This window comes from Coturnix japonica, chromosome 25 (genome assembly GCF_001577835.2).
Source record: "Coturnix japonica isolate 7356 chromosome 25, Coturnix japonica 2.1, whole genome shotgun sequence".
In the NCBI taxonomy this organism is placed as follows: Eukaryota; Metazoa; Chordata; class Aves; order Galliformes; family Phasianidae; genus Coturnix; species Coturnix japonica.
Genome location: NC_029540.1, coordinates 766,025 through 788,138, shown reverse-complemented (window position 1 = coordinate 788,138; position 22,114 = coordinate 766,025). Strand labels below are relative to the sequence as shown.

Here is a 22,114-nt window from a genome sequence, read left to right as displayed (position 1 = left end):
GTAGGTTCTGGGGTAAAAGGATGCGCTTTGGGGAGCCAGAAGGTTTATGTGCCCATCCGGACACAGCGATAAGTCCCCCACGCAACCACCACATCACCCACGAGTGGCTGAGGTTTTAATTAAATACCCCTTCGCCCCGCTTCTTTCATTGCCATCTTCGGTCCGCCCCTCTCCCCCCCTGTCCCCCCCCCCCCTAAGCTCTCCGTCCCGGGACTCTCGAAGGCACCAGGGGGCAGAGCTGGGCCGCCGTCCGCGATGTGGGGCGGGGAATTGGCTGTCGAGGGTGGGGGGGGGAAGAGAACGAAGCTTCAGCTCCTAGTGGGGCTGGATGGGGGGGGAAGGGGGGGTTAGGAGGTAGAGCCCCCTATTGGGGAGCAGTGCCCACCGTGAGCCCCCTCCGTATGGCACGGGGGGTAAGGAAAGAGCGCAGAGAGCAGACTTGGAGGTGGCAGGTCTGGCAAGCAAAGGAATAAGCAAAGAAATACGACTTTAAAAAAAAAAAAAAAGAAAGAAAACGATCTAAATCGGTGCTAGAAAATCCCCGCTGGAGCCAAAAGGAAAGGGACGCTTTGAGTTCGGCCCCAGCACCGCTCGCCTCCACCCTTGGCACAACCGCAGCCCGGCGGGCTCAGGAGATGCTGCTGACTCAGGCAGCCTCGCTGGTTTCCCATTTGCAATGTTTTCTTTAAAACCCTCAGGGCTAGAAATTCTATTAAAAAAAAGCGAGAGAGAGAGAGAGAGAAAAGAAAGAAAAGAAACCCAACAACAACAGCAGCCCCAATAAATAAATAAATAAATAAATAAACACACGAATCAAACCTCAACCATGAAAGCTGAAGCTTCTACTTCTAACCCAGAAGCTTAGCCAGGCTCCGTTCTACTTGGAAAGCTTCCCTTCCCCGGAGCCTGAAGGCAAGAGGATTTTTTTGGAGCCGCTGATATCCAGGGCCTTCAGCTGCGGCTTAGAAAGTTTTCAAAGAGGAATAGAGAGGGATGGATCAGCGACTGGTGAGCGGGGAGAGGTGAGGCCGGAGAGGGGGAGGGGGCTTAGACTGCAGCCCCCTACCTGGGATGGGAGCAGGGGGGGGTCCTGGAATGGGGGGAGCTGAGGCTTCTAGGGGGGATATGGTGGGTCCTGGGGGTGTACTAGGAGTCTTGGGGGGGCTTTAAGGGGGGGATGGTGGGTCCTAGGGGTGTACTAGGAGTCTTGGGGGGGCTTTAAGGGGGAGATGTGGGTCCTGAGTGGGTGCTGGAAGACCCACACGAGTGTGTGCCATGCTGCAACACGCACCCACGGGATGCACGCACAGGCAACACACATGCACGCTGATATGCGTGTGCATGGAAAAGAACAACCCCCCCCCCCCCTCAAACCCCCCGAGCTCACACATGTGCTCACACCAACATTCTTGCAGCCACGGGCAGATGCGTGCACACACCGACATGCGTGCACACGCATGCACGCTCCCTTCCACACCAACATGCCTGCACGTATATCCACACACCCGCAAAACACCCCAATCACCCCCGCAGCCCCCGCCCTCTCTATCCCCCTCCCCAAAGTGTCCCGAGTCCGCCCCCGGCCCGGCCCCGCCCCGCCGGCATCGCGCAGTCCGGGGCGGTGCGGCTCAGCTCCGAGCTGTACGGAGTCGTTTAGCACGGAACGAACGGAGACCGTGGCCCTCCCCCGGCCCCGGCCCCGGTCCGGCCGGGCCATGCTCTAACGGCATCGGTGGGGCCGAGCGGGGCGGCGGGGAGCGGGCCCCCCCCGCGCCCCGTGCCCGCATCGCTGCCGGGACGGGAGCATGCGGCTCCTCTTCCTCTGCCTCCTGACTCTCGCTGACTGCTACGGGCAAGGTGAGCATCAAGCTCCGAGCATCGCGTACCGGCATCAAAGTGCGTGTCCCAAGTTGCAGCGCATCGCTCCGGCTCCAGCCCGGTTCGGTTCGGGCCACCATTCCGGCTTGGCTCGGTTCGGGTCCCCATCCCTGCTCGGCTCGGTTCGGTTCGGCTCGGTCCCCATCCCGGCACGGTTCGGCTCGGTCCCCATCCCGGCTCGGCACGGTTCGGCTCGGGTCTCAGTCCCGGCTTGGCTTGGTTCGGCTTGGTCCGCATCCCGGCACGGTTCGGCTCGGTCCCCAACCCGGCTCGGCTCGGTTCGGCTCGGTCCGCATCCCGGCACGGTTCGGCTCGGTTCTCAATCCCGGCTTGGCTTGGTTCGGTTCGACTCGTGTCTCCATCCCGGCTCGGCCCGGGGCTGTGTTCGGGGTTTGGACCGCGCTCCAGTGCACCGCGCCCAACTGGGATGCGCCTGGGGGGGTCCCGAGGCCACGTCCTGCGGAGCCCTCGTGCGGTGCTGAGAGAGATGGGGGGGAGCTAAGATATCCCCCCCCGTTATCGGGTCCCGGTGAGTGGTTCTGCCCGTCTCCGGGGCTGAGCCCCTCCGGTTGGGTGTCGGTGGGGGTCGTGCCCCCCCCAGTTTGGGTCGCGCCCCCCGGTTCGGGTCCCGCAGCGGTGATAGCGGTGAAGATGGGGCTCGGGGTGGGTTGGTGTTGGGAGCTGTCGGCGGGGGGAGCCAACCCTGTGCACCCCAGGGAGCGGAGGGGACCCATCATGGGGTGATGTGTGCAGGGATGTGGCCTGGCCGTGATGATATAGGGGAGAACCGTGCGGGAATCCATCCATGTGTACAAAAGAGGAGTGTGGGGGGGGCTGCAGGGACCCCCGACCCCCACTTAGGCAGTCGTCAAGGAGCACAAGGCTGGGGAACGCAGCACACCTCCATTCCCCTGCTTGCTCTATGGGGTTTGCTGCAAGCTACAAGCTCCCCCCTCCTCCCCTCTGTGTCCCTGCCTGACCCCAAAGGGCCTTTGGGGGGAAACTGAGGCACGGGGGCTGCTTGGCCAAGGTCATATAGAGTGAGGGGTGCAGAGCCGGGATGCAGCCACGTGTGCAATGAGCTTAAGGGGGGGGGGCTCAGTCAGAGCATCCCCCCCTTTAGGATGGGGAGGGGGGTTGAGGGCACTGCCCTACACCACGCCAGCCCTGCACGGCCTCCGGCTCGTTCCCTGCTGCAAAATCCAATCTAATTTTTAATTAAGGGGGCGGCGTTGCTAAGATGCCAGGAACAAAAATGAGTCGAAGCGGGGTTTAAAAGGAGCATGCAAAGCCTCTTAGATGGCTGGGGCCGTCGAGGGGGTGGGGGGGGGAGTGTGGGGTGTGTAGGGGGGTGGTCGATCCCAGATTCCCCCGCGCAGAGATGGGGGAAGCGCCTTAGGGCTCCATTGCCCTCCCTGGAACAAAAGCTCCCGCTCTGTGCCATGTGCCATAGGGACAGGAAGGGGATGGGGGTGGCAGCACCCCACCAACATAACCATCCCCCCCCCCCAATCCCATTACATTCCCATCACTACCAAATTCTGCTCCCCCCCCCCCTTCTATTCCCACAGCAGAGCAGGGAGATGAGGGGGCAAACATGGTACCCCCCCCTCCTTCTCCTCCATCCCTTCTCCATGCCAGTCGTGTGCGTTCTGGGGGGTCGGTTGCCATTCATGGAGTTCCACTCGCTCGCACCAAGATGTTGAATGGGTTTCATCACTCTTCATTTCTCACTAAATAATTTTCTGTATCTTATCTAAATGAAACCCATTATTCTTCCCCCCGTTTCAATCACTCGCTGTGATTGCGCCTCAAATTGAAATATTTATTCATTTTCTGGGCGATTCTTCTTCTCTTTCAGTAGGTTTTTTTGTTGTTTTTCTTCCTTCTGGTTTTTGGTGTTTTTCCTTTCCATTCCTTTCTCCTCTCCTTAGAAACTAAAAGAGAAGAGATGTGACAGCAGGGGCTCACCTGGGTTTGGGGGCAGCATCTGAGACTCCCATGTGCCATGGGGGACCCTGGTATATCCACCCCATAGATAGGAGTGAGACTGGATGCTATGGGTCGCTGTGCTTGGGATGATGATATGGTTGTGTTGGGGAGTGGGGTGAGGGCTTTGTGTGCCTCAAGATGATGCCACCAAGGAGGAATCCCCCACCCCTATCAGCACCCACATCCCCAGGTTATGGGGCAGGAGGGATGGATGGTGCAGGGCACGGGGCTGCTTCCTTATGCTGTGAGCAGGGCAAGGTGTTTGCATCCCAAATGTGGCCATCTGGGTGGGCTCGGGGAGATGCTGGGGATAGTGGTGAGTGCCTTCATGTGCCCCCCCCCTCTCCCTCTTTCATCCAGGCTCAGTTCCCCACAAGCTGCTGGAGCTATAATGTCATATACTGGTGCCTGCTGTGTGCTGCTGGGCAATAAAAGCCTCAGAAAAAGCAGCAGGAAAGGAGAAGGCCCAAAGCTGGGGGATGCCCCAGCACGTGGCATCATCCCCTCCATGGGTTGGGATGCTGAGAGCTGCTTGTGGCTTTGAAGTGCTCTTTTGCCCACCTGCATCCCCTCCAGGTCACTATGATTTACCCCCCTGAGAGCACAGTGAAGGGACCCTGGGGGCAGCCCCTGTTCTCATCACCTCCCCGTGCCCGCAGTGCCCTTCAGAAACCCATTGGGCAAATTGGGATCAGGGCACCTTGGGATTAAAGGGCTTAAATGCAGGGGGAGGGGATGAATATCATAGGAGAATATCATGACCCCTAGTGCTCCCCTGGCCCCACAGAGCTCCATAGCAGCCTTGAGGCCAGTGGGATGGATCCTGCATGGCATCACTACGATGTGCCATAGCTTGCCTGGGCCGCCCATGCCAGGACTGAGCGAGCTGCTCCCACCTGGGGCTGAGCTTCATGGCCAGGCAGCATCCCTGCCCCAGTGCCAGCCCTGATGCAACAGTCACCTGCAGGGTCCCCTGGTCTGTCCTTCCATCCATCCATCCATCCATCCATCCATCCATCCATCCATCCATCCATCCATCCATCCATCCATCCATCTGCTGTGACCTCTGGCACCAAACCATCCTCATCTTATAGATGAGATCAGGGTTGTTGGCCCCTCCACCCTCTGCCCACCACTAATTACATCCACAGCCTTTCACTTGAGATTGATCTAATCCTAAGCCAGCTTTCTTGCCACCGTGACCCCACCTGGGCTGCACCCATAGTGCCCACCCACCCCACTGAGCGCATCCTTAGGGGCATCCTGGTGGCACCCACCTCACCCTATGGGGACAGATAGGGCTGCCACCCCCCAAGGAGTCCCAGCCATGTCCCCTGTGCCTGTCCCTGGATGGGGATGTGGTGTCCCTAAGGTCTTGCTGGCTCTGTCTGTGGCTCCATCCGTGGGCACTCAGCCCCCCGCCGCGCTGCAGCAGGGGGGATTATAGCTAACTCTCCATAAAGATTCCCCTAATTGCTTGCCTTACCTCAGGTTTTATCATCAAAGCATCCGTTATTCCCTCTCTAGCCTCCTTTTCTTTTTATTATCTCTTAATTAATCACTCCAGCTTTCACACTTACCAGATAATTACAGTCTCCTGGGCACACGGCGCATTTTCATAACCTCCTGCTCCCAGCCAGGGGTGGGCACGGTGCGGGCAGGGACTGGGAGCTAAAGAAGGGGTGAGGACTAAGGGGCACAGACCACAGGCAGGGGACCAAGGTGAGGAGTAGGGAACAGAGGGGCAGGAGACAGAGAGACAGGGATCAGGGGCAGGGGATGGTCCTATGTTGGCCACGTGGCTCCTTAGCAGCACTAAGTCCACACCTGGGCATAGGTGGCCAAGTGGCAAAGCCATGCAGTGATGAGCTCTGAGGTGTCCCTGCAATGATGACAAGGGGGTTTTGGGGACACAGCGGTGCCCCAAGAGGTTCAGGGGTAGAGGATGATGGGCTGGACAGAGTTAAGGGGATGTGGGTGTAGGATGGAGTGATGGACGGGATGTGGTTGTGGTGCCATATGAGCACCGGGCACGGTGACTGCTTGGGGATGGCAGTGGAAGGGGCTGGCCCTGCAGTGAGGAGGGTTTTGCTCCTCAAACCCCTTGGAAAAGGGAAGGAAAAGCAGGAGCGGGGCCTTTTCTGCAAGGGCTGGAACATAATGGGCTGCCAGCGCTGCTATGGCAACGGGCGGATTATGATCCAAATGGAAATCAAAATAAGAGAGGGGGGGAAAAAGAAGCGAAAGAGTGGAGTAAAGGAGGAGGGGAGGGAAAAAACAACTTTGATTTCAAATCGGAGAGCGCTTGTGTGCCATGCGGAGGTTGCCATAGGAAAAAAGGAGCAGGGCTGAGTGTGCAAGGGGAACCGGGTGTGCAAGAGCCCATGTGGACGTGGAAGGGAGAACACTTGGATGTGCAAAGGGTGCGTGGAGGAGCGTGTCACTACAGGCAGGGCAGCGCTGGTGGGGATGGGGATGGGGACATGTAATGCTCTGTGCTGCTCGGTCCTCCTCCTCGCCAAATACCCCTTCCAGCTGCAGGACCTCAGATTGGAGCTGGGCTGGATGGAGCAGGGATTTCCCAACCTCCTGAAGCCCTCAGGGGGAGGGAGCTGGGATGGGATATGGCTGGGGGCTGTGGAGGGGAAGGGGAGGCTGGTATTGGTGTTCTTATGGACCAACATGGGGACAAGCTGTAGGGGCATGGGAGAAGGGCTGGCCTCTACCAGAGGTGCTTGTTTCAGTGGGGAAACTGAGGCACGGGGCTGTTTTCATGCAGGGTTCTGCAGTTCGACTGAAGCAGATAGAAGGGGGGGAGGAATAAGGGGTGAACCCCCAAAACAGATCCCTCCTAAGAGTGCTCCCCACCCTGCTGGCAGCCCCCACCGTTATGGGATTGGGGCCGGGCGCAGGGAGCCGAGGGTTAAGAGCTGCTTTTCTTTCTCTCCCTGTCTTCCAGAGAGCCTTGGCAGGAAATTCCTCAAATTCCAGGCTTGTGGGATCATTGCTGGGCTCTGACCGCAGGAGCGCAGCCAGCTCTGCTCCGGCTTCTCCTGCTCGGGGCCGTGGTGGGGGTTGTAGTCCCCCCCCACTTTGTGCCATCCCCACCACCCTCACCCCATAGGGACCCCAACTTCAGAGCTGTGCTGTGAGCACAAAGCCCATAGGAATCCCTGGTGTCACCATCCTGTGGGTGCCCCACAAACCCCCACCCAGGACCCCAAATCCCCATAGAGTTGCTGTCAGGAGGGGCTGAGGTTCTTGTGCATGGTTTCCCATTGGGATTTGGGGGAAGAGAGGAGGGTAGGGAACATAGGGCCATGCAGCTGAGGCACACTGGTGTCCCCACATCCCTGCAGCTTTGGGCATGGGGTGGGGGCACAGCACACAGCCCCATGCCCACCAATTTCCTTCCAGATGAGGGCTTTCCTGAGTGCCCCTTTTACTGGGTATGAATGCTGTGCAATGCCAGATCCACCCCACATCATTGTGGGGGGGAAACTGAGGCAGGAGTAATGCCCCCCATGGCCTCTCTTGCTGTACCCCGTGCCCAAGTGGTGCTCACAGCTGCTCGTCCCGATTCAATGCGACTGATAATCCCATTATTAGAAGATGTCTCATTAAGACATCTGTAATGAGCCCGTGTACCAGCAGCTCGGTGGAAAGCTGCCAGCCCCATTTCAATATTTTCTCCCCTTCATTAATGATTGGGGTTTTTTTTGTGTCCCCCCCCCCCCAACCCCCCCAACTCCTTTCCCAAAGAAGGAGTCCCCTCCCCCCAGCATGCACACACACACAAACAAAAGTCTTAATTAGACATTGTTCCTAACAGGGATATTACACAAATTAATTAAACTCGAGCCAATAAACAGCCCCGCTCCATAATTTCTGACGGGCCCAAAAATGAAGAGGAAATAATGAAGGCACAGCTCTGCCAGCTCTCTGTGTGTGTGTGCCCATAGATGGGGGTTGTGGGTACCCCAAGACCTGGTTGGGGGGCTGACCCTGATGTTGGGGGGGTGCATTTGCAGTGCAGGGCTTTGTTTGCTGGCAGTGCAAAGGGCAGCAGGGGGGTGAGGAGGAGGAGGAGGGGGCTGGGGTGTGAAGGCTGCATGGCTCTGCTGGGCTTGGGGAGCATGCATGTGATTGCACACACATGCATGTACAAGCGTGTGCATGTGAACACGGCCTGCACTTTGCACTCTCAGCTCCTACAGCACACGGGTATTCCGTGCAAGCTCGCAGCTTGAGCATGTGCACACATGCATGCTCCTGTGTAAGCACTCTGTTGCTGTGCATGCTCATGCAGCATGCACACGCTCTCCAGTGCAATCATTGTAGTTGGTGCACACACTCGTGTGCAAGCAGATATCTGGTGCATGCACATCTGTGCAAGCACAACATCTGCTGCACACCCACATGTGCACCGCTGTGCATTCCCAGCAGATAAATACACGTGCACACTGACATGCAACCCCTGCCCTGCACCCCCCCTGGCCCCACAGCCTTTGTCTTTCTGCCTGGCTGCCCCCTTTCAGGGGATGAAGGCAAAGAATGGCGTCAGGGCTCCTCCATGTGGGGCAGGTGGGGGGGGACAAAGACCCCAGGGCATGTGGGGAGGGGGCTCAGATATTCTGGGGTCACAGCGGTCCTGTGGGGTGGCTGTGTGTGTTGTGCCTGGGGGGTTCCTATGGGAATCCTTCATTGGGGTGCTGCTAGGATCAGCACTGAATGCTATGGGGCAGCAGTGGGGTTCTAGAGGACTTCCAGTGGGGTCTCTGTGGGAGCTGCTGTGGGATGGATCATTTCAGGACAACAGCAGCATTCCCAAAGAGCAGAGATGGGGTTCTAATGGGATAGCAATGGGGTTTCCATGGGGAAACCAATGAGATTCCAATGGGAACAAAATGGGATTCTAATGGGGGAGAAATGAGGTTCCCATGGGCCACAAACCCCCTGGACAGTGGCAGCTGAGAGGACAGCAGTGGTTCCATAGGGACCTGAGCACCCCCCACACCCCCCCCAGCTCATTTGCCATAATGCAATAACGCAATTCATTTCTTTGGTTCTATATTTTCTCCTCTCCCTGCCCAACTCTGGTTTATATTTTATTGGCATCTTTGCTGCTCTGAAAGTAATGTAATTACGAGGGGAATTTATATGTTGTTTCGTAAGTCGGGAGTTCATTTTTTTTTTTGTGTGTGTGTGTATTATTATTATTAGGTGGGGAATATTTAAGGCTCTTCGGGAACGAAAAATAGAACCCAATTCCACCACGTCATCTCCCCTGGTATTTATGTCTCTTCCCAACGAGGGTTTAATTGAAAATCACTCCGTATGTTCCCAGCACTGTGTCTGATCGTGAGCCATTGCCTCATCCCCATCGCTGATGGCATTTATGGGGTGTCAGAGCCATCCCTTATGTATTTCTTTTGCTTTCCTTCTTGGGTACCCCCTCTCTTTGTGCTGTCCCTGTGCCTCAGTTTCTCTATTGGGGACCCCCTCCCCATGCACTGTTTCTATGCCTCAGTTTCTCCATTGCGGGCCCCCTTTCCATGCACTCTGTGCAGTTTTCCCATTGAGAAACCCCTCTCCAAGCATTGATTCTATACCTCAGTTTCCCCATTGTGAACCACTTCTCCAAGCCCAGACCCTATGCTTCAGTTTCCCCACTGGGAACCCCTTTTCCATATACTCTCCCTGTGCCTCAGTTTCCCCACTGGGAACCCCTTTTCCATATACTCTCCCTGTGCCTCAGTTTCCCCATTGGGGACCCCCCTCTCCATGCACTATTTTTATACCTCAGTTTCCCCATTGTGAACCCCTTCTCCAAGCCCAGTCCCCATGCCTGTTTCCCCACTGGGGACCCCCTCTCCATGCTTTGTCCCTATGCCTTTATTTCCTCATTTAGACCCCTTCTCCAAGCACTGTCTCCGTGCCTCAGTTTCCCATTGAAGACCCCCCTTCCCTGCACGCTGTTTCTATGCCTCAATTTCTACACTGGGGACCCCCCTCTCCATTCACCGTCCCCATATCTCAGTTTCCCCATCACACCCTATGATGCCAGCAGGGTTATGGGGCCATGTCCCCCCTCCAGCCTCCCTCCCATTGTCCCCAGTAGCACAGGCATCCCCATACTGGTGACACTGATGGGCTGTGACACGGCGGGAGGTGCTGGCTGCCCACACGGCGACGCGCCGCCCGTCTCCTGCCCGCAAGGTAATCGAGGTGGAATATTTGATCGGCCGGGAAATGAGCTGCTAAATTTGTTGTGAGATTGGTGTCACAAGCAATCGCAGCGGCGAGCAGAGAGGGGGGGTGGCAGCGAGGGGGACACTGAGTGTTGGCACAGCTGGTGGCATTCCTTTGCATGGAGGGAGCACAGCCTGGAGCAGAGGTGTCCCCACTTAAGAGGTGTCCCCATCATAGAGGTGTCCCTAATGTAGAGATATTCCCAGTGCAGTGATGTCCCCAATTGGATATATCCCCATTGTGGAGATGTTTCCAAGCCAGCAATGTCCCTGATATGGAGGTGGCTCTATGTCCCCAGTGCACTTATATCCCCAGCTGCAGTGATGTCCCTACTGCAGTGATGTCCCCATGGGGGGTGGCATGACCAAGGTTACAAAGGCCAGGGCATGGGGAGGACAACGGGGACCCAGCTTGCCCGGAGGTGGTAGGGGAGGAGGGGAACCCATCTCCTCCTCATTTGTTTTTATAATTTTGCCTTTTAAAAAATGAAAATAACTGGAGCATCCCTTCCCTGGAGAGCTGTGCCACCACCAGCAGCAAGAAGAAGGGGGGGGGGAGAAGCACAGAGAGGCCCCCACCACCTCATACCAGGGGACACCCCCAGGGTCACCCCCCTCTAGGGATGGCAGTGAGTGGCCTGGAGGACGCAGCCCCATCCCTGCCATTGCCTGGGTGCCTCCCAGCCTGGTGCTGGGTGCATGCCAGGGCTGTGCTGCCGTCATTGGGTGGCAGAGAAATAGTTTCCGATGTTGCGGGACGGGAGAGGAGGGAGCTGTGAGGGGGACTGGGGGGCGGGGGGGGGACAGAGAGAGGGATTGAGGATGGACATGGGATCAGGAATGGAGATGGGGATAGGGATGGAGATGGGGACAGGGATGCTGGCGCAGGGGGTGCTTTGTAGCCGCTGCGAGATTCAATTACAGGGGAATTAAAAGGTAGTAATATTCAATTAATGTCAATCAGAGACGGATTAGAGAGAGGAGATGTCCAAGGGGTTGGATGGGTTTTGGTGGGGTTGGATGTGGGGCTGATAAAGGAGCTGGGGGATGCAATGGGGCTTCGTACATCTGGCACTGAGACCCCCACACCCCACACCGTGTCCCTGTGACCCCACATCCTCGTGCCACATCCCCATCCCCACCGCCTGCCTCTGGCTGCTTTAGCGTTAAGCGAAGGGGAAGAAGGAGAGGAAAATAGAAGAGGGCATTGAGTGACTTCAAACACGGAGCGGAAGCGGCTCCTCCTGCCAAGATGCTTTCAGAGCGCGCAGCTCGTGCCGTGCCGGGCAGCGCTGTCGTGCTGCGGTAATCGCGGCGGAGCAGCCTTATAAATTGTGGATGGCAACGGGGACCCTCTGTAGCAAATACCACTCTGATGGCTGTAAGCTGCAGGCGAGCCCTTTGCCGGGCTGGGATTGTACCCATATCCCCATCCCTTTGTGTGATGTGGGGACACAGAGTGAGCTGCCTGAGGGCATCCCCAAAACGCACAGAGCCCCATCCTGCCACTTATCCACGCTCCCTTCTTGGGTTTGGGGCTCTAGGTGCCACTCTGTGTTGAAACACTTCGAGGCCACAGCCACCAACCCACGTCTCTGCCCAGCTTTAGCAAAAAAAAAAGCCCCAAATTGGTGGAGCTGAAAATAGCTCCTGCTCAGCAGATGGGGCGGGAGGACGGGGAAGTGCCAGCCTCGATCACGTCTCCGCCACCAAGTCCCTGCCAGGCACAGCACCCGCCCATGCAGGACAGAACCCGCAGGCCATGGTCACATCCCTGGTCTGGGGACGCGGTGACATCGCTCCGGGCTGAGCTCAGCCTCAGCTTTGGTTTTCTCATAGCATGGCCTCAGATCAGTGTGGGGCATTTTGGGGCTGGCTGCAGCGCTTGCGCTTTTTTCCATCCCATTGCCTCGTGCTGGGTGACAAGTGGCTGCGGGCGGTGACAGCGTGGTGACAGCATAGGGGAGAGGGGACAGGGATGGGGTCAGGGATGGGGATGTGGATGGGGACAGGAACAGGGATGGGGATGGGGACATGGAATGGGATGGGGACAGGGATGGGGATGGGGACAGGGATGGGGACAGGGATGGGGACATGGATGGGAACATGGATGGGGAGAGGAACAGGGATGGGGACATGGACAGGGAGGGGAACAGGGATGGGGATGGGGACGTGGATGGGGACGTGGATGGGGAGAGGAACAGAGATGGGGATGGGGACAGAGATGGAAATGGGAACATGGATGGGGATGGGGATGGGGATGGGGATGGGGATGGGGATGGGGATGGGGATATGGATGAGGAGAGGAACAGAGATGGGGATGGGGACATGGACAGGGAGGGGGACAGGGTATGGGGAGGGGGTCATGGATATAGACAGGAATAGGGACATGGATGGGGATGTGGACAGGGCAATGGCCCCCTCCCATCTCTCCCTTTCCACTTTGGTTCCAGGGCCACAAGGCACCAAATCCTCTTTTCTCTCCAGCAGAATAAAACCCATACAGGGTTTTTCTCTCTTTTTTTTTCCCCCTCCTGGTGTATTTTTTCTTCCCCCCCCCCACCCCCCCAATATAAATAGAAGCGAACAACTTGGGAAGAGGAAAGGGGGAAAGGCTTAAATTTAAAAGCGGTGAGAAGAGGAAGGGGAGGAGGGAGAGAGATAAAATAATAATATATATATATAAAAAAAACTCTAGCGCGGAGAGATTTAGCTCCATCTGAAAGCTGTCAGCGCGAATAAAAAGCTTTTCTTTGAACCCTGAGTTTAATAGCGAGAGGAGAGAGAGGGAGATTGGAGCACCAGCCCCAGGGCTTAATCAGACCTTCATTTGATAAATAGAGGCAGACAGGGCCGGGCGTGTGGTTGGGTCCCTTGGTCCTTGTGGAGCCCACGCGTGTCGGGCACCCACGGGTGGGCAGGGCAGGGTGCGTGCCCAGTGCCCTGAGGCTGTGCCCGGTGCTTGGTGAGAATTTGGGGGCTGTGTTATCGAGGGGGTCAAGGATCCACATCGAGGGGTGGGGCTGAGCCTCCCCTCCTCCCCCACATCGCCCCACTGCAGACTAAACAGTGGTGGGGATGGGGACGGGCAGACATAGGGATGGGGGCAGGATGGTGCCGTCATTCCCACGTTTGCACACGCGTGTGCATGCGGCGTGTCCCCCCATCACCTCTTGGTGCCCAGGGCGATGTATCTCTGCTGTCTGTCTGTCTGCCTATGACCCCCACCCCCACCCTGCACCGCTCCCTCCTTCCCCCACTCTCATCCTCCCCCGCGCCCACCTCTCCAGGCACCTTCCTCTTTGATCTCCGCTCTGCTTCTCATCCCCCCCCCAGCTCCAGCCCTCCCCCTTCGCCTTTCCCATTCTCCTTCCCTTTATCTCCCTCCTGCCTCCAGTCCCTGCTCCCGCTCCTCTCCCAAAACACTGTCACGGGGTGGGGGGTGGGCACCAGGCAGGGACATTGGAATGTCTCCAGCTCCCCCCCTCCATGCCTGGGGTATCCCCTCCCCTGGTGCTGGGGTATCACATCCTCGAGGCTTTGGGGTGCCTCATCTTGGGGTTTGGGGGATGCTGCACCGTGTCGTGTCGTGTCACTCCATGCTGTGCTGTGCCGGGTCTGATGGGGCTGTGCAGACAGAGGCAGGGCTGGAGACTTAGCAGCTCGGTTATCTGCTGCTCGCTCATCCCCAGAAGGGATTTCTGCCTCCCCGTCTCCCACTCCACAGTGGAAATCATTTGAATATTTAACAGCAGGCTTACAAGGGAGAAGGCAAGCACAGGGGAGAGGTGCTCCCCCTGCCACCCTGGGGGAGTGAGATGTCCCTTGTCCCACTGAGCAAGCAGGGAATGCAGTGTCCTGGTCCCCAAGCCATCTCCCTACACATGTGAGACACAGCCACTGGTGTGTGACACAGCCACTGAGCCACATGTATGTGACACAGCGTGACACACACACATCCCTTGGTGGATGTCCACATGACGGCCACTATGCCACAGGGACATGGCCCATGGGGCTGAGGACAGCTCTGGGGACCACCATGATGGAGCACTGGGCAGTCCCAATCCCATTCCCCACTCTCTATCCCCAGCGGCACAGACACGGTTTGTGGAGGAGCCTGAAGATCAGACTGTGGTGGCTGGGCAGAGGATTGTGTTGTCCTGCGTGGTGCTCAACTACTCTGGGATCGTGCAGTGGACCAAGGATGGGCTGGCACTGGGAATGGGGCAGGGCCTCAAAGGTAAGTGGGGAGAGCTTGGGGCTGGGATGGCACTGCAAAGGAAGCTCTTCACATTGGGGCTCCTGCAATGCTTCATCACCCTATTTCCCAGGATCAGGTGTTGCTCTCTGCACCTTCCTCCATGCACCAGGATTACTATGTGGCTGGGGTCCTGAATATATTGGGGTCCTGCTTGTAATAGGGTCCTGCTCACCCTGGGATTCTGCATGCATTGGATGGGGGTCAGATTGGGATCCTGCATGCAATGGGGTCCCTGCACACTGAGGACACCACAGCTCTGGATATGCCACATATACTGGGTTGGAAGCAGGGCATGGAGGATGCATCACCATACAGCAAGGGGTCCCTTGTCCCTTCAATTCCAACCCTGCTGTCCCCACAGCCTGGCCACGCTACCGCATCGTGGGCACGGCCGACTCAGGACAATACAACCTGGAGATCAGTGATGCTGAGCTCTCCGACGACGCCGTCTACGAGTGCCAGGCAACCGAGGCTGCGTTGCGCTCACGCCGGGCCAAGCTCACAGTGCTCAGTAAGGACCAAACCCCCCAACCCTCCTTGATCCCTTGAGTCCTCCCCCCCTCCCCAAACCCCCCCAGGCAGGCGCGGGAATGCTGCTTCTGCCTCCCGCGCTGCTCCCTCCCCTCCCTCCCGCAGCCTGGCTCTGCCATTATCTTTAATGCCTTAATCTATATTCACGCCGTGGCTGAGTTACGGGACCTACGAGTGCAGTAACTTTGATTTCCCTGACTTTTGTGTCTTGTTAAAAAAAAAAAAGAAGAAGAAGAAGATAAGATGCCGGAGCTGCAGCAGAAATGTTGCATGAATGGGGTTTTTGGGGTGGATTTCTTGTTTTTCTTAATATTTTTTTTCTCCTTTTTCCCCTGGCATTGAAATTCCCATTAGAAAGGAGGGTGATAGAAGGCAAGCAAGCAGGAGATGTGGCTGGGGTATGGAGCAGCACACTCTACCCACCCCACAGCCCCCATACAGGGACCCCTGGGCACAATAGGTGGCCCAGTGGGGCTGGTGGACACCTCCAGCCCTGCTGAGCTCAAGGGGTTTCCCTGCATCCCCCCAGACTGAGGCCAAGATGGGAGGGTTCCAGGTGGGGGGGTACCCAGATAGGGGGTCCCAGGTATGGGGTCTTAGCTGGGGTTCCCCATCACCACAGCCACTGCTCCTCCTATTGCTGCCCATCCTATATAGCCACACAGCTAGACAAGACACCCAGTTCCTATTTGCATCATCGCAGCCAGCTCCTCATGGTTGTTTGCAAACAGTCAGGCCTTTTCAAGCGCATCCATTTCTAAGCCACAGTACAAACCCCTCAAGCTCCCCAGTTCCTTTCTTGGCACTTTTGCTTTGCCCCAGGAGCCAGCCCTAATAAATAAGGGTTTTTATTCCCCAGTTCCTAAGGCTTCCTATGTCCCCACCTGCATCTCATCCCCTGTCCTCTCTGCAGTCCCCCCTGAGGATCCCACCATCGACGGAGCCCCTGAGATCCTGCTACGTGCAGGGACTCCCTACAACCTGACGTGCCGGGCACGCAATGCCAAACCCGCTGCCACCATTGTCTGGTACCGCGATGGGCTGCAGCAGGACGGAGCCATCACCACCACGGTACTGCCATCCCCTCAGCCCCACCATGTCCCCATATGGAGTCAGAGCTGATGGGGACTGTCCCCTTGTCACTGGCAGGAGGTTCTGGCTGATGGCAAGAGGGAGACGACCACCAGCCTGCTGACCATCAACCCAACCGACCTGGACATCGGTCGCATCTTCTCCTGCCGCAGCACCAACGATGCCATCCCTGCTGGGAAGGAAACCTTTGTCAAGCTCAATGTGCACCGTGAGTCCACTATGGGCATGGAGGGGATGATGCTGGGTGGCACATGGGTGGCACCAGGGGCAGAGCGAGGAGCTCTCAGGGTGTTATATGGGGTGTCATGGGGACCCCAGCCCCGTGGTGCTGAGTTGGTGGATGCTCACTGCGCTGCAGGCGGGGCTGGGCAGACACTGCGTGGTGAACACCGACCTCCAGTGGTGGCTGTGGGAAGGCACTGCCTGACCAAGCCAGTTCTATCTGGAGATGCTGGGTGCTGGATTTGTAGGGGGGCTGGGTACCCAAATCTATGGGTGATTATGGGTATCTAGTTATGACTGGGGATGCTGGGTGCCTCCAGCCATCAGGTGATGCTGGGTGACTGCATCTAAAAGGGATGCTTGACATCCAGATCTAGCATGGATGGTGGGTACACACATCAGACAGATGCTGGACACCTGTCTAGGCAGGGTTGCTGGTTACCCACACTTGGCATTTTTGGGGCTCTCCCTTCCCACTGTGCCATGCAGTGTTGGGCTGGGGGATTCACCCCTTGCTCCATCCCTCTGCCATGCTGAGCTCTCCTCAGCTCTTACAGTGGCTGCATCCACCTTCCTGCAGATCCCCCGACTGTCACCCTGTCCATCCAGCCACAGACAGTGCAGGAGGGCGAGCGGGTCGTGTTCACCTGCATGGCCACCGCCAACCCTGAGATCAAAGGCTACAGGTGAGGGTACACCTGCAAAGGCTCACCCCAACCTCCATGCGTGATGGTGAGGTTGGGGGATCCTGACCACATTCTGCCTCACCCAGGTGGGCCAAGGGGGGGGTGATCATTGAGGAGGCCAAGGAGAACAGGTACGACACACAAGTGGACTACACCTTCTTCACGGAGCCCGTCTCCTGCGAGGTGCACAACGACATGGGCAGCACCAACATCAGCACGCTGGTAGATGTGCACTGTGAGTGAGGCAACCCCCCCACCCTCGACCCCCCTGGATGTTGCCCTCCCTCTCCCTTACCCCCTATCTCTCCCCAGTCGCCCCTCGCATCATGGTGGCCCCCAAACCCACCGTCACCGACATTGGCTCTGATGTGACGCTGACCTGCATGTGGTCCGGCAACCCCCCGCTGACCCTCACCTGGACCAAGAAGGAGTCCAACATGGTAGGGCTGAGCCAGGGGGGCTCAAAGAGGGGCCATGCTCCCTCTGGCCCCTGTGACCTCCATGTATTCCCACCCAGGTGCTGAGCAACAGCAACCAGCTGTACCTGAAGTCAGTGACACAGGCGGATGCAGGGCAGTACATCTGCAAAGCCATCGTCCCCCGCATCGGCGTGGGCGAGCGTGAGGTCACCCTCTATGTCAATGGTGAGCTGGCAGCACGGAGCCTAGTGCCACCCAGTGTCTCCTCAGTGCCTGTAGGTCTCATCAAGACCCCCTTGTGCCTCCCACAGGGCCCCCCATCATCTCCAGTGAGGTGGTGCAGTATGCGGCACGTGGAGACCGTGGCAAAGTGGAGTGCTTCATTGGCAGCACGCCGCCACCGGATCGCATCGTGAGTGGCACTGCAGGGGCACAAGGGGGATGGGGGACATCCCCTGGGGTGGCACTGATGCAGAATCCCCTGCCAGGCCTGGGCTTGGAAGGAGAATATTTTGGAGGCAGGGACGTTGGAGCGCTACACGGTGGAGAGGACCACGATGGGCAGCGGGGTGCTGTCCACCCTCACCATCAACAATGTGATGGAGGCTGACTTCCAGACCCACTACAACTGCACCGCCTGGAACAGCTTCGGGCCAGGCACTGCCATCATCCAGCTGGAGGAGAAAGGTCTTCATACCACTGTCAGGACTCACCTCCCACCCCTTGTTCCACAGCTAACCACCCATCTCCTCATCCCCTGCAGAGGTCCTGCCTGTGGGCATCATTGCCGGAGCCACCATTGGGGCCAGCATCCTTGTCATTAGCTTCCTCGTGGCACTTGCTTGCTTCCTCTACCGGCGTCGGAAAGGAAGTGAGTAGGATTGGGGGCTGCAGATGTAGATAGGGCTGCAGATGGGGACAGGGATGTTGTCCATGCTTGAACCCACTGCTGTCCCTAGGTCGGAAGGATGTCACCCTTCGCAAGCTGGACATCAAGGTGGAGACAGTGAACAGGGAACCATTGACACTGCATGCTGACAGGGAGGAGGACACAGCCAGTGTCTCCACTGCCACCCGTGTCATGAAGGCCATCTACTCGGTAAGGGATGGCTCACACCCCGGGGTCACAGTGCTGGGAGCACAGCTGGTGGCACTGGGGAGGATACAGCCCATCTCTCTCTGTTTCTCCTGCAGTCGTTCAAGGATGACGTGGACTTGAAGCAAGACCTGCGCTGTGACACCATCGACACCCGCGAGGAGTATGAGCTGAAGGTCTGGGCCTGGTGTGGGAGCGAGGGATGGAGATGGAATGGGATGGGAAAAGGATGAGGATAGGATGGGATGGGAATGGCATGAGACAGGATGAGATGGAGATGAGGACAAGGGATGGGGGGTGGAAACATGGATGGGATGGGGATCGGAGGAGCTCCTTACCCAGCTCCTTACCCTGCCCAGCCTGACTGTGAGCATCACCCACCCTCCCTTCCCCACAGGACCCAACCAATGGCTACTACAATGTCCGTGCCCATGAGGACCGCCCAGCCTCCCGCACTGTGCTCTATGCTGATTACCGTGCTCCAGGGCCTGGCCGTTACGACGCACGCCCACCCTCACGCCTGTCCCACTCCAGTGGCTACGCACAGCTCAACACCTACAGCCGTGGCCCTGCATCTGAGTACAGTGCTGAGGCAGCAGCAGGCACCGGGGCTCCTCCAGGCACAGCAGGTGGTGAAACGGCCAGCCAGCTCTCCTACGAGAACTATGGGGGGCACACTGCTTTCCCAGCTGGTGGTGGCTATGGCGGGTATCGGCTGGGCTACGGGCAGCCCACCAGCCTGGAGCGGGCACCCTACGATGCCTACGACCCTATGGGCAAGTATGCCAGTGCCACCCGATTCTCCTACACCTCCCAGCACTCGGACTATGGGCAACGCTTCCAGCAGCGGATGCAGACACACGTTTAGGGTGGGCGGAGGGTGGCGGGTGATGGGGTCCTGGTGACCATCCCCTGATATTCAGGGACACATCATGATCCCCTCGTCCCACTCCTGCGTGAGCCGGGTCCCTTCTCTTCGAGCTTCCACTCCCCGCTGGGATATTGGTTGTCTTTACGGTACCTTCCCAAAGGGGTCCAGGGTGTCCTCCTCTGCTGGACCCCCAGATCCCTCCCTGTCTCAGTTGGGGGCGCTTGGCCCTGCCAGCACCGCCCGTCCTATGGCACATGGGAGATGCTCTGTGTGTGTATCTATCTGTATGCACACAAGGGTGCTGTGCCTGGCTTCTGTTTTCTCCCTCCCAAACACCCCATCCCAGCCTGTTGCCATTCCCTGTGCCTTGACTTTGGGGATGCCCCACGCTCAGGGTTGGCTCCCTTCCGTCCATCTGTCCGTCCATCCCGGTACAGCGAGCTCAGCGGAGCCCCCATACGCACACCCACAGTCCTCGGTGAATGTATATACAGGTATATTGGAGAGCAGGGCCGGGCTCACCCCTGGAGAGGGATTTTTGGTCCCCAGATGGGCACTGGGGGCAGCTAAGACCTCGATTCTGCTCAGAGCAAAGATTGGGGCTGCAGCTGAGCGTGGTGGGTTTGGGGCTTACAATGTGAGTGTGGAGGCACAATGCTGGGGTGGGAGGGCACCCCTGTGGACCCTTGGGATTAGGTACGAAGCTCCCTCACCACCTGCTTGGCTCTGGCATAGGGAGGGGGAGAGCTTGGTTGCCCCTGTCCTGCAGAACTTCCCCCTTCTCCTCCTTGCTGCCCCATGTTATGATGTAGGTACGATTTGGCCGCAGGACGGTTTGGGAAGGGGCACAGCTGGGGGTCCCCTACCCCTCCTGTCCCCATTGGGTTTAACCACGACCTTAAAGGTACTGTCAGGACGGTGCTGAGCCCGACCCAGCCTGAACCCCCACCCCGGCTGGACCGTGTGCCATTTCTCGCAATGGTGCCTGATGTAACCCTGGCTGTCGCCCCAAATGCTGCACCCCACTATAGCAATAGCAACCCGGCAGCATCCCGCCCTAAAGCCAAGCTGAAGCTTTAAACTCCACTCTGCAGGGTGGGGGAGAGGGAAAAGGACCCCCCCCTCCGCTCAGCCCCAGTCCAAAGGGAGCCCTGGGACAGGCGGCAGCGGCCGGAGTGTGGGGGCAAGTGGGTCCCCCCCCAGCACAGGCTGTTGTAGACTCCCCCTTTCCCCCTAGAGACACGTATCTGTGACCCCTGCCCTGCCTCCCCCCCCCCTTCCCCAAACCCACCATTTTTTATTTTCCATTTTCCTTTTTTTTAAATATTATGTACTATATTTTTAGTCTTAAACACGATATATTATATATATTTAATTTTTTTATATATATATATAAATATAAATGTTAAAAAAAAAGAAAAAATAATGAAACGACAGGGCAGCAGTTTGCCTTTGTTTTAAAGGAGAAGCTCAGGGTGGTGCTGGGGGCTCTGCTGATGGGGACGTGTGGTGTTGGTGGGAACCAGGACATAGGGATGGGATGTGCTGATGCTGATCCATTGGGAACCAGGACATAGGGATGGGATGTGCTGGTGTTGACCCATTGGGAACCAGGAACGATAGGGATGATGGGTGAATTGGACCATGGACATTGGTGATTGCTTGTTAATCCATTGGGAAGCCAGACATAGGGATGGGGACCGTCTGATGCTGATCCATGGAAACCAGGACATAGGATGGGGATGTGCTTGGGTTGACCATTGGGAACCAGGACATAGGGATGGGATGTGCTGGTGTTGACCCATTGGGAACCAGGACATAGGGATGGACGTGCTGATGCTGATCCATTGGGAACCAGGACCATAGGGATGGGTGTGGCTGTGTTGATCCATTGGGAAACCAGACATAGGGATGGGATGTGCTGGTGCTGATCCATTGGGAACCAGGAACATAGGGATGGGATGTGCTGGCGGTGTTGACCGCATTGCGGGAACGCAGGACATAGGGAATTTGGGAATGTGCTGGTGTTGACCCATTGGGAACCAGGCCACTAGGATGGGACGTGCTGATCTGATCCATTGGGGACCAGGAACACAGGGATGGGACGTGCTGGTGTTGATCCATTGGGAACCAGGACATAGGGATGGGACGTGCTGATGGTGATCCATTGGGAACCAGGACATAGGGATGGGACATGCTGGTGCTGACCCATTTCTTTGCCAAAGCTTATGGCAGGAACTGGTGCCAAGTGGGGCTGGGCACACTGGCAACCCCTCCATACCCATCCTCACTGCGTTTTATTTCCTGCAGACAAGCCTGCAAACAGGCTCTTCGCTTAATGATTTTGTTTCCCTACAAATGTAGCCTATTACTTTGTGTGTTTCCACGCCTGGTTTATTATGCATGAACCAGGCAATTTGCCTGCTGCTCCCGGGACCCATCTTTAAAACAAAAAGGTGCTTTGTCATTCTTAATGGCTTTTGCTGGAGCGTGGAGTGTGCGGTTGGTGGATGGATGGAAGCACGGGATGGATGCACAGAGAGATGGAGAAGAAGGGAGGGGGAGACATTAAGTTTCTTTGCTGTCCATAACCCCTTTTAACTCAAAGGCTGTGATGAAGAGCGTGGCGTGGGCAGCTCTCTCCTGGCCATCACCCAGAGCTATGAATTCACACCTGGAGATGAGATTGGCTCTGAAATCTGGGCCCTGGGGGTGATTCAACCTCGCTAAGGAGGCAGCCTCGTTTCCCCAGGACACAGCCCTCCCTCCTCCCAGTGCAGCTCATTTATGCTGAGATGGATTCTCATTTATTCCC

At 57.4% G+C, this 22,114-nt stretch overlaps 1 protein-coding gene across 1 annotated transcript; it reads left to right on the top strand.

Moving 5' to 3' along the window:
• Nucleotides 1–1,596: 1,596 nt before the first annotated feature.
• Nucleotides 1,597–20,669, top strand: KIRREL1 (kirre like nephrin family adhesion molecule 1). The gene is made up of 15 exons (XM_015884444.2): nt 1,597–1,857; nt 14,212–14,361; nt 14,744–14,893; nt 15,827–15,984; nt 16,063–16,213; nt 16,808–16,913; nt 17,000–17,148; nt 17,226–17,353; nt 17,431–17,557; nt 17,644–17,744; nt 17,821–18,019; nt 18,096–18,203; nt 18,292–18,431; nt 18,527–18,604; nt 18,826–20,669. Exons 1-15 carry the CDS (start codon nt 1,806–1,808, stop codon nt 19,294–19,296), a joined length of 2,268 nt encoding a protein of 755 aa, XP_015739930.1. The 5' UTR covers nt 1,597–1,805; the 3' UTR covers nt 19,297–20,669.
• The last annotated feature ends 1,445 nt before the right edge of the window (nt 20,670–22,114 follow it).

Bases quoted from the DNA above. Each gene is read 5' to 3' on its own strand.
- KIRREL1 (XM_015884444.2), top strand. From the start codon at position 1,806: ATGCGGCTCCTCTTCCTCTGCCTCCTGACTCTCGCTGACTGCTACGGG. The intron at 14,362-14,743 runs GTAAGTGGGGAG...CTGTCCCCACAG, and splicing joins AATGGGGCAGGGCCTCAAAG to CCTGGCCACGCTACCGCATC. The intron at 16,214-16,807 runs GTGAGTCCACTA...ACCTTCCTGCAG, and splicing joins TGTCAAGCTCAATGTGCACC to ATCCCCCGACTGTCACCCTG.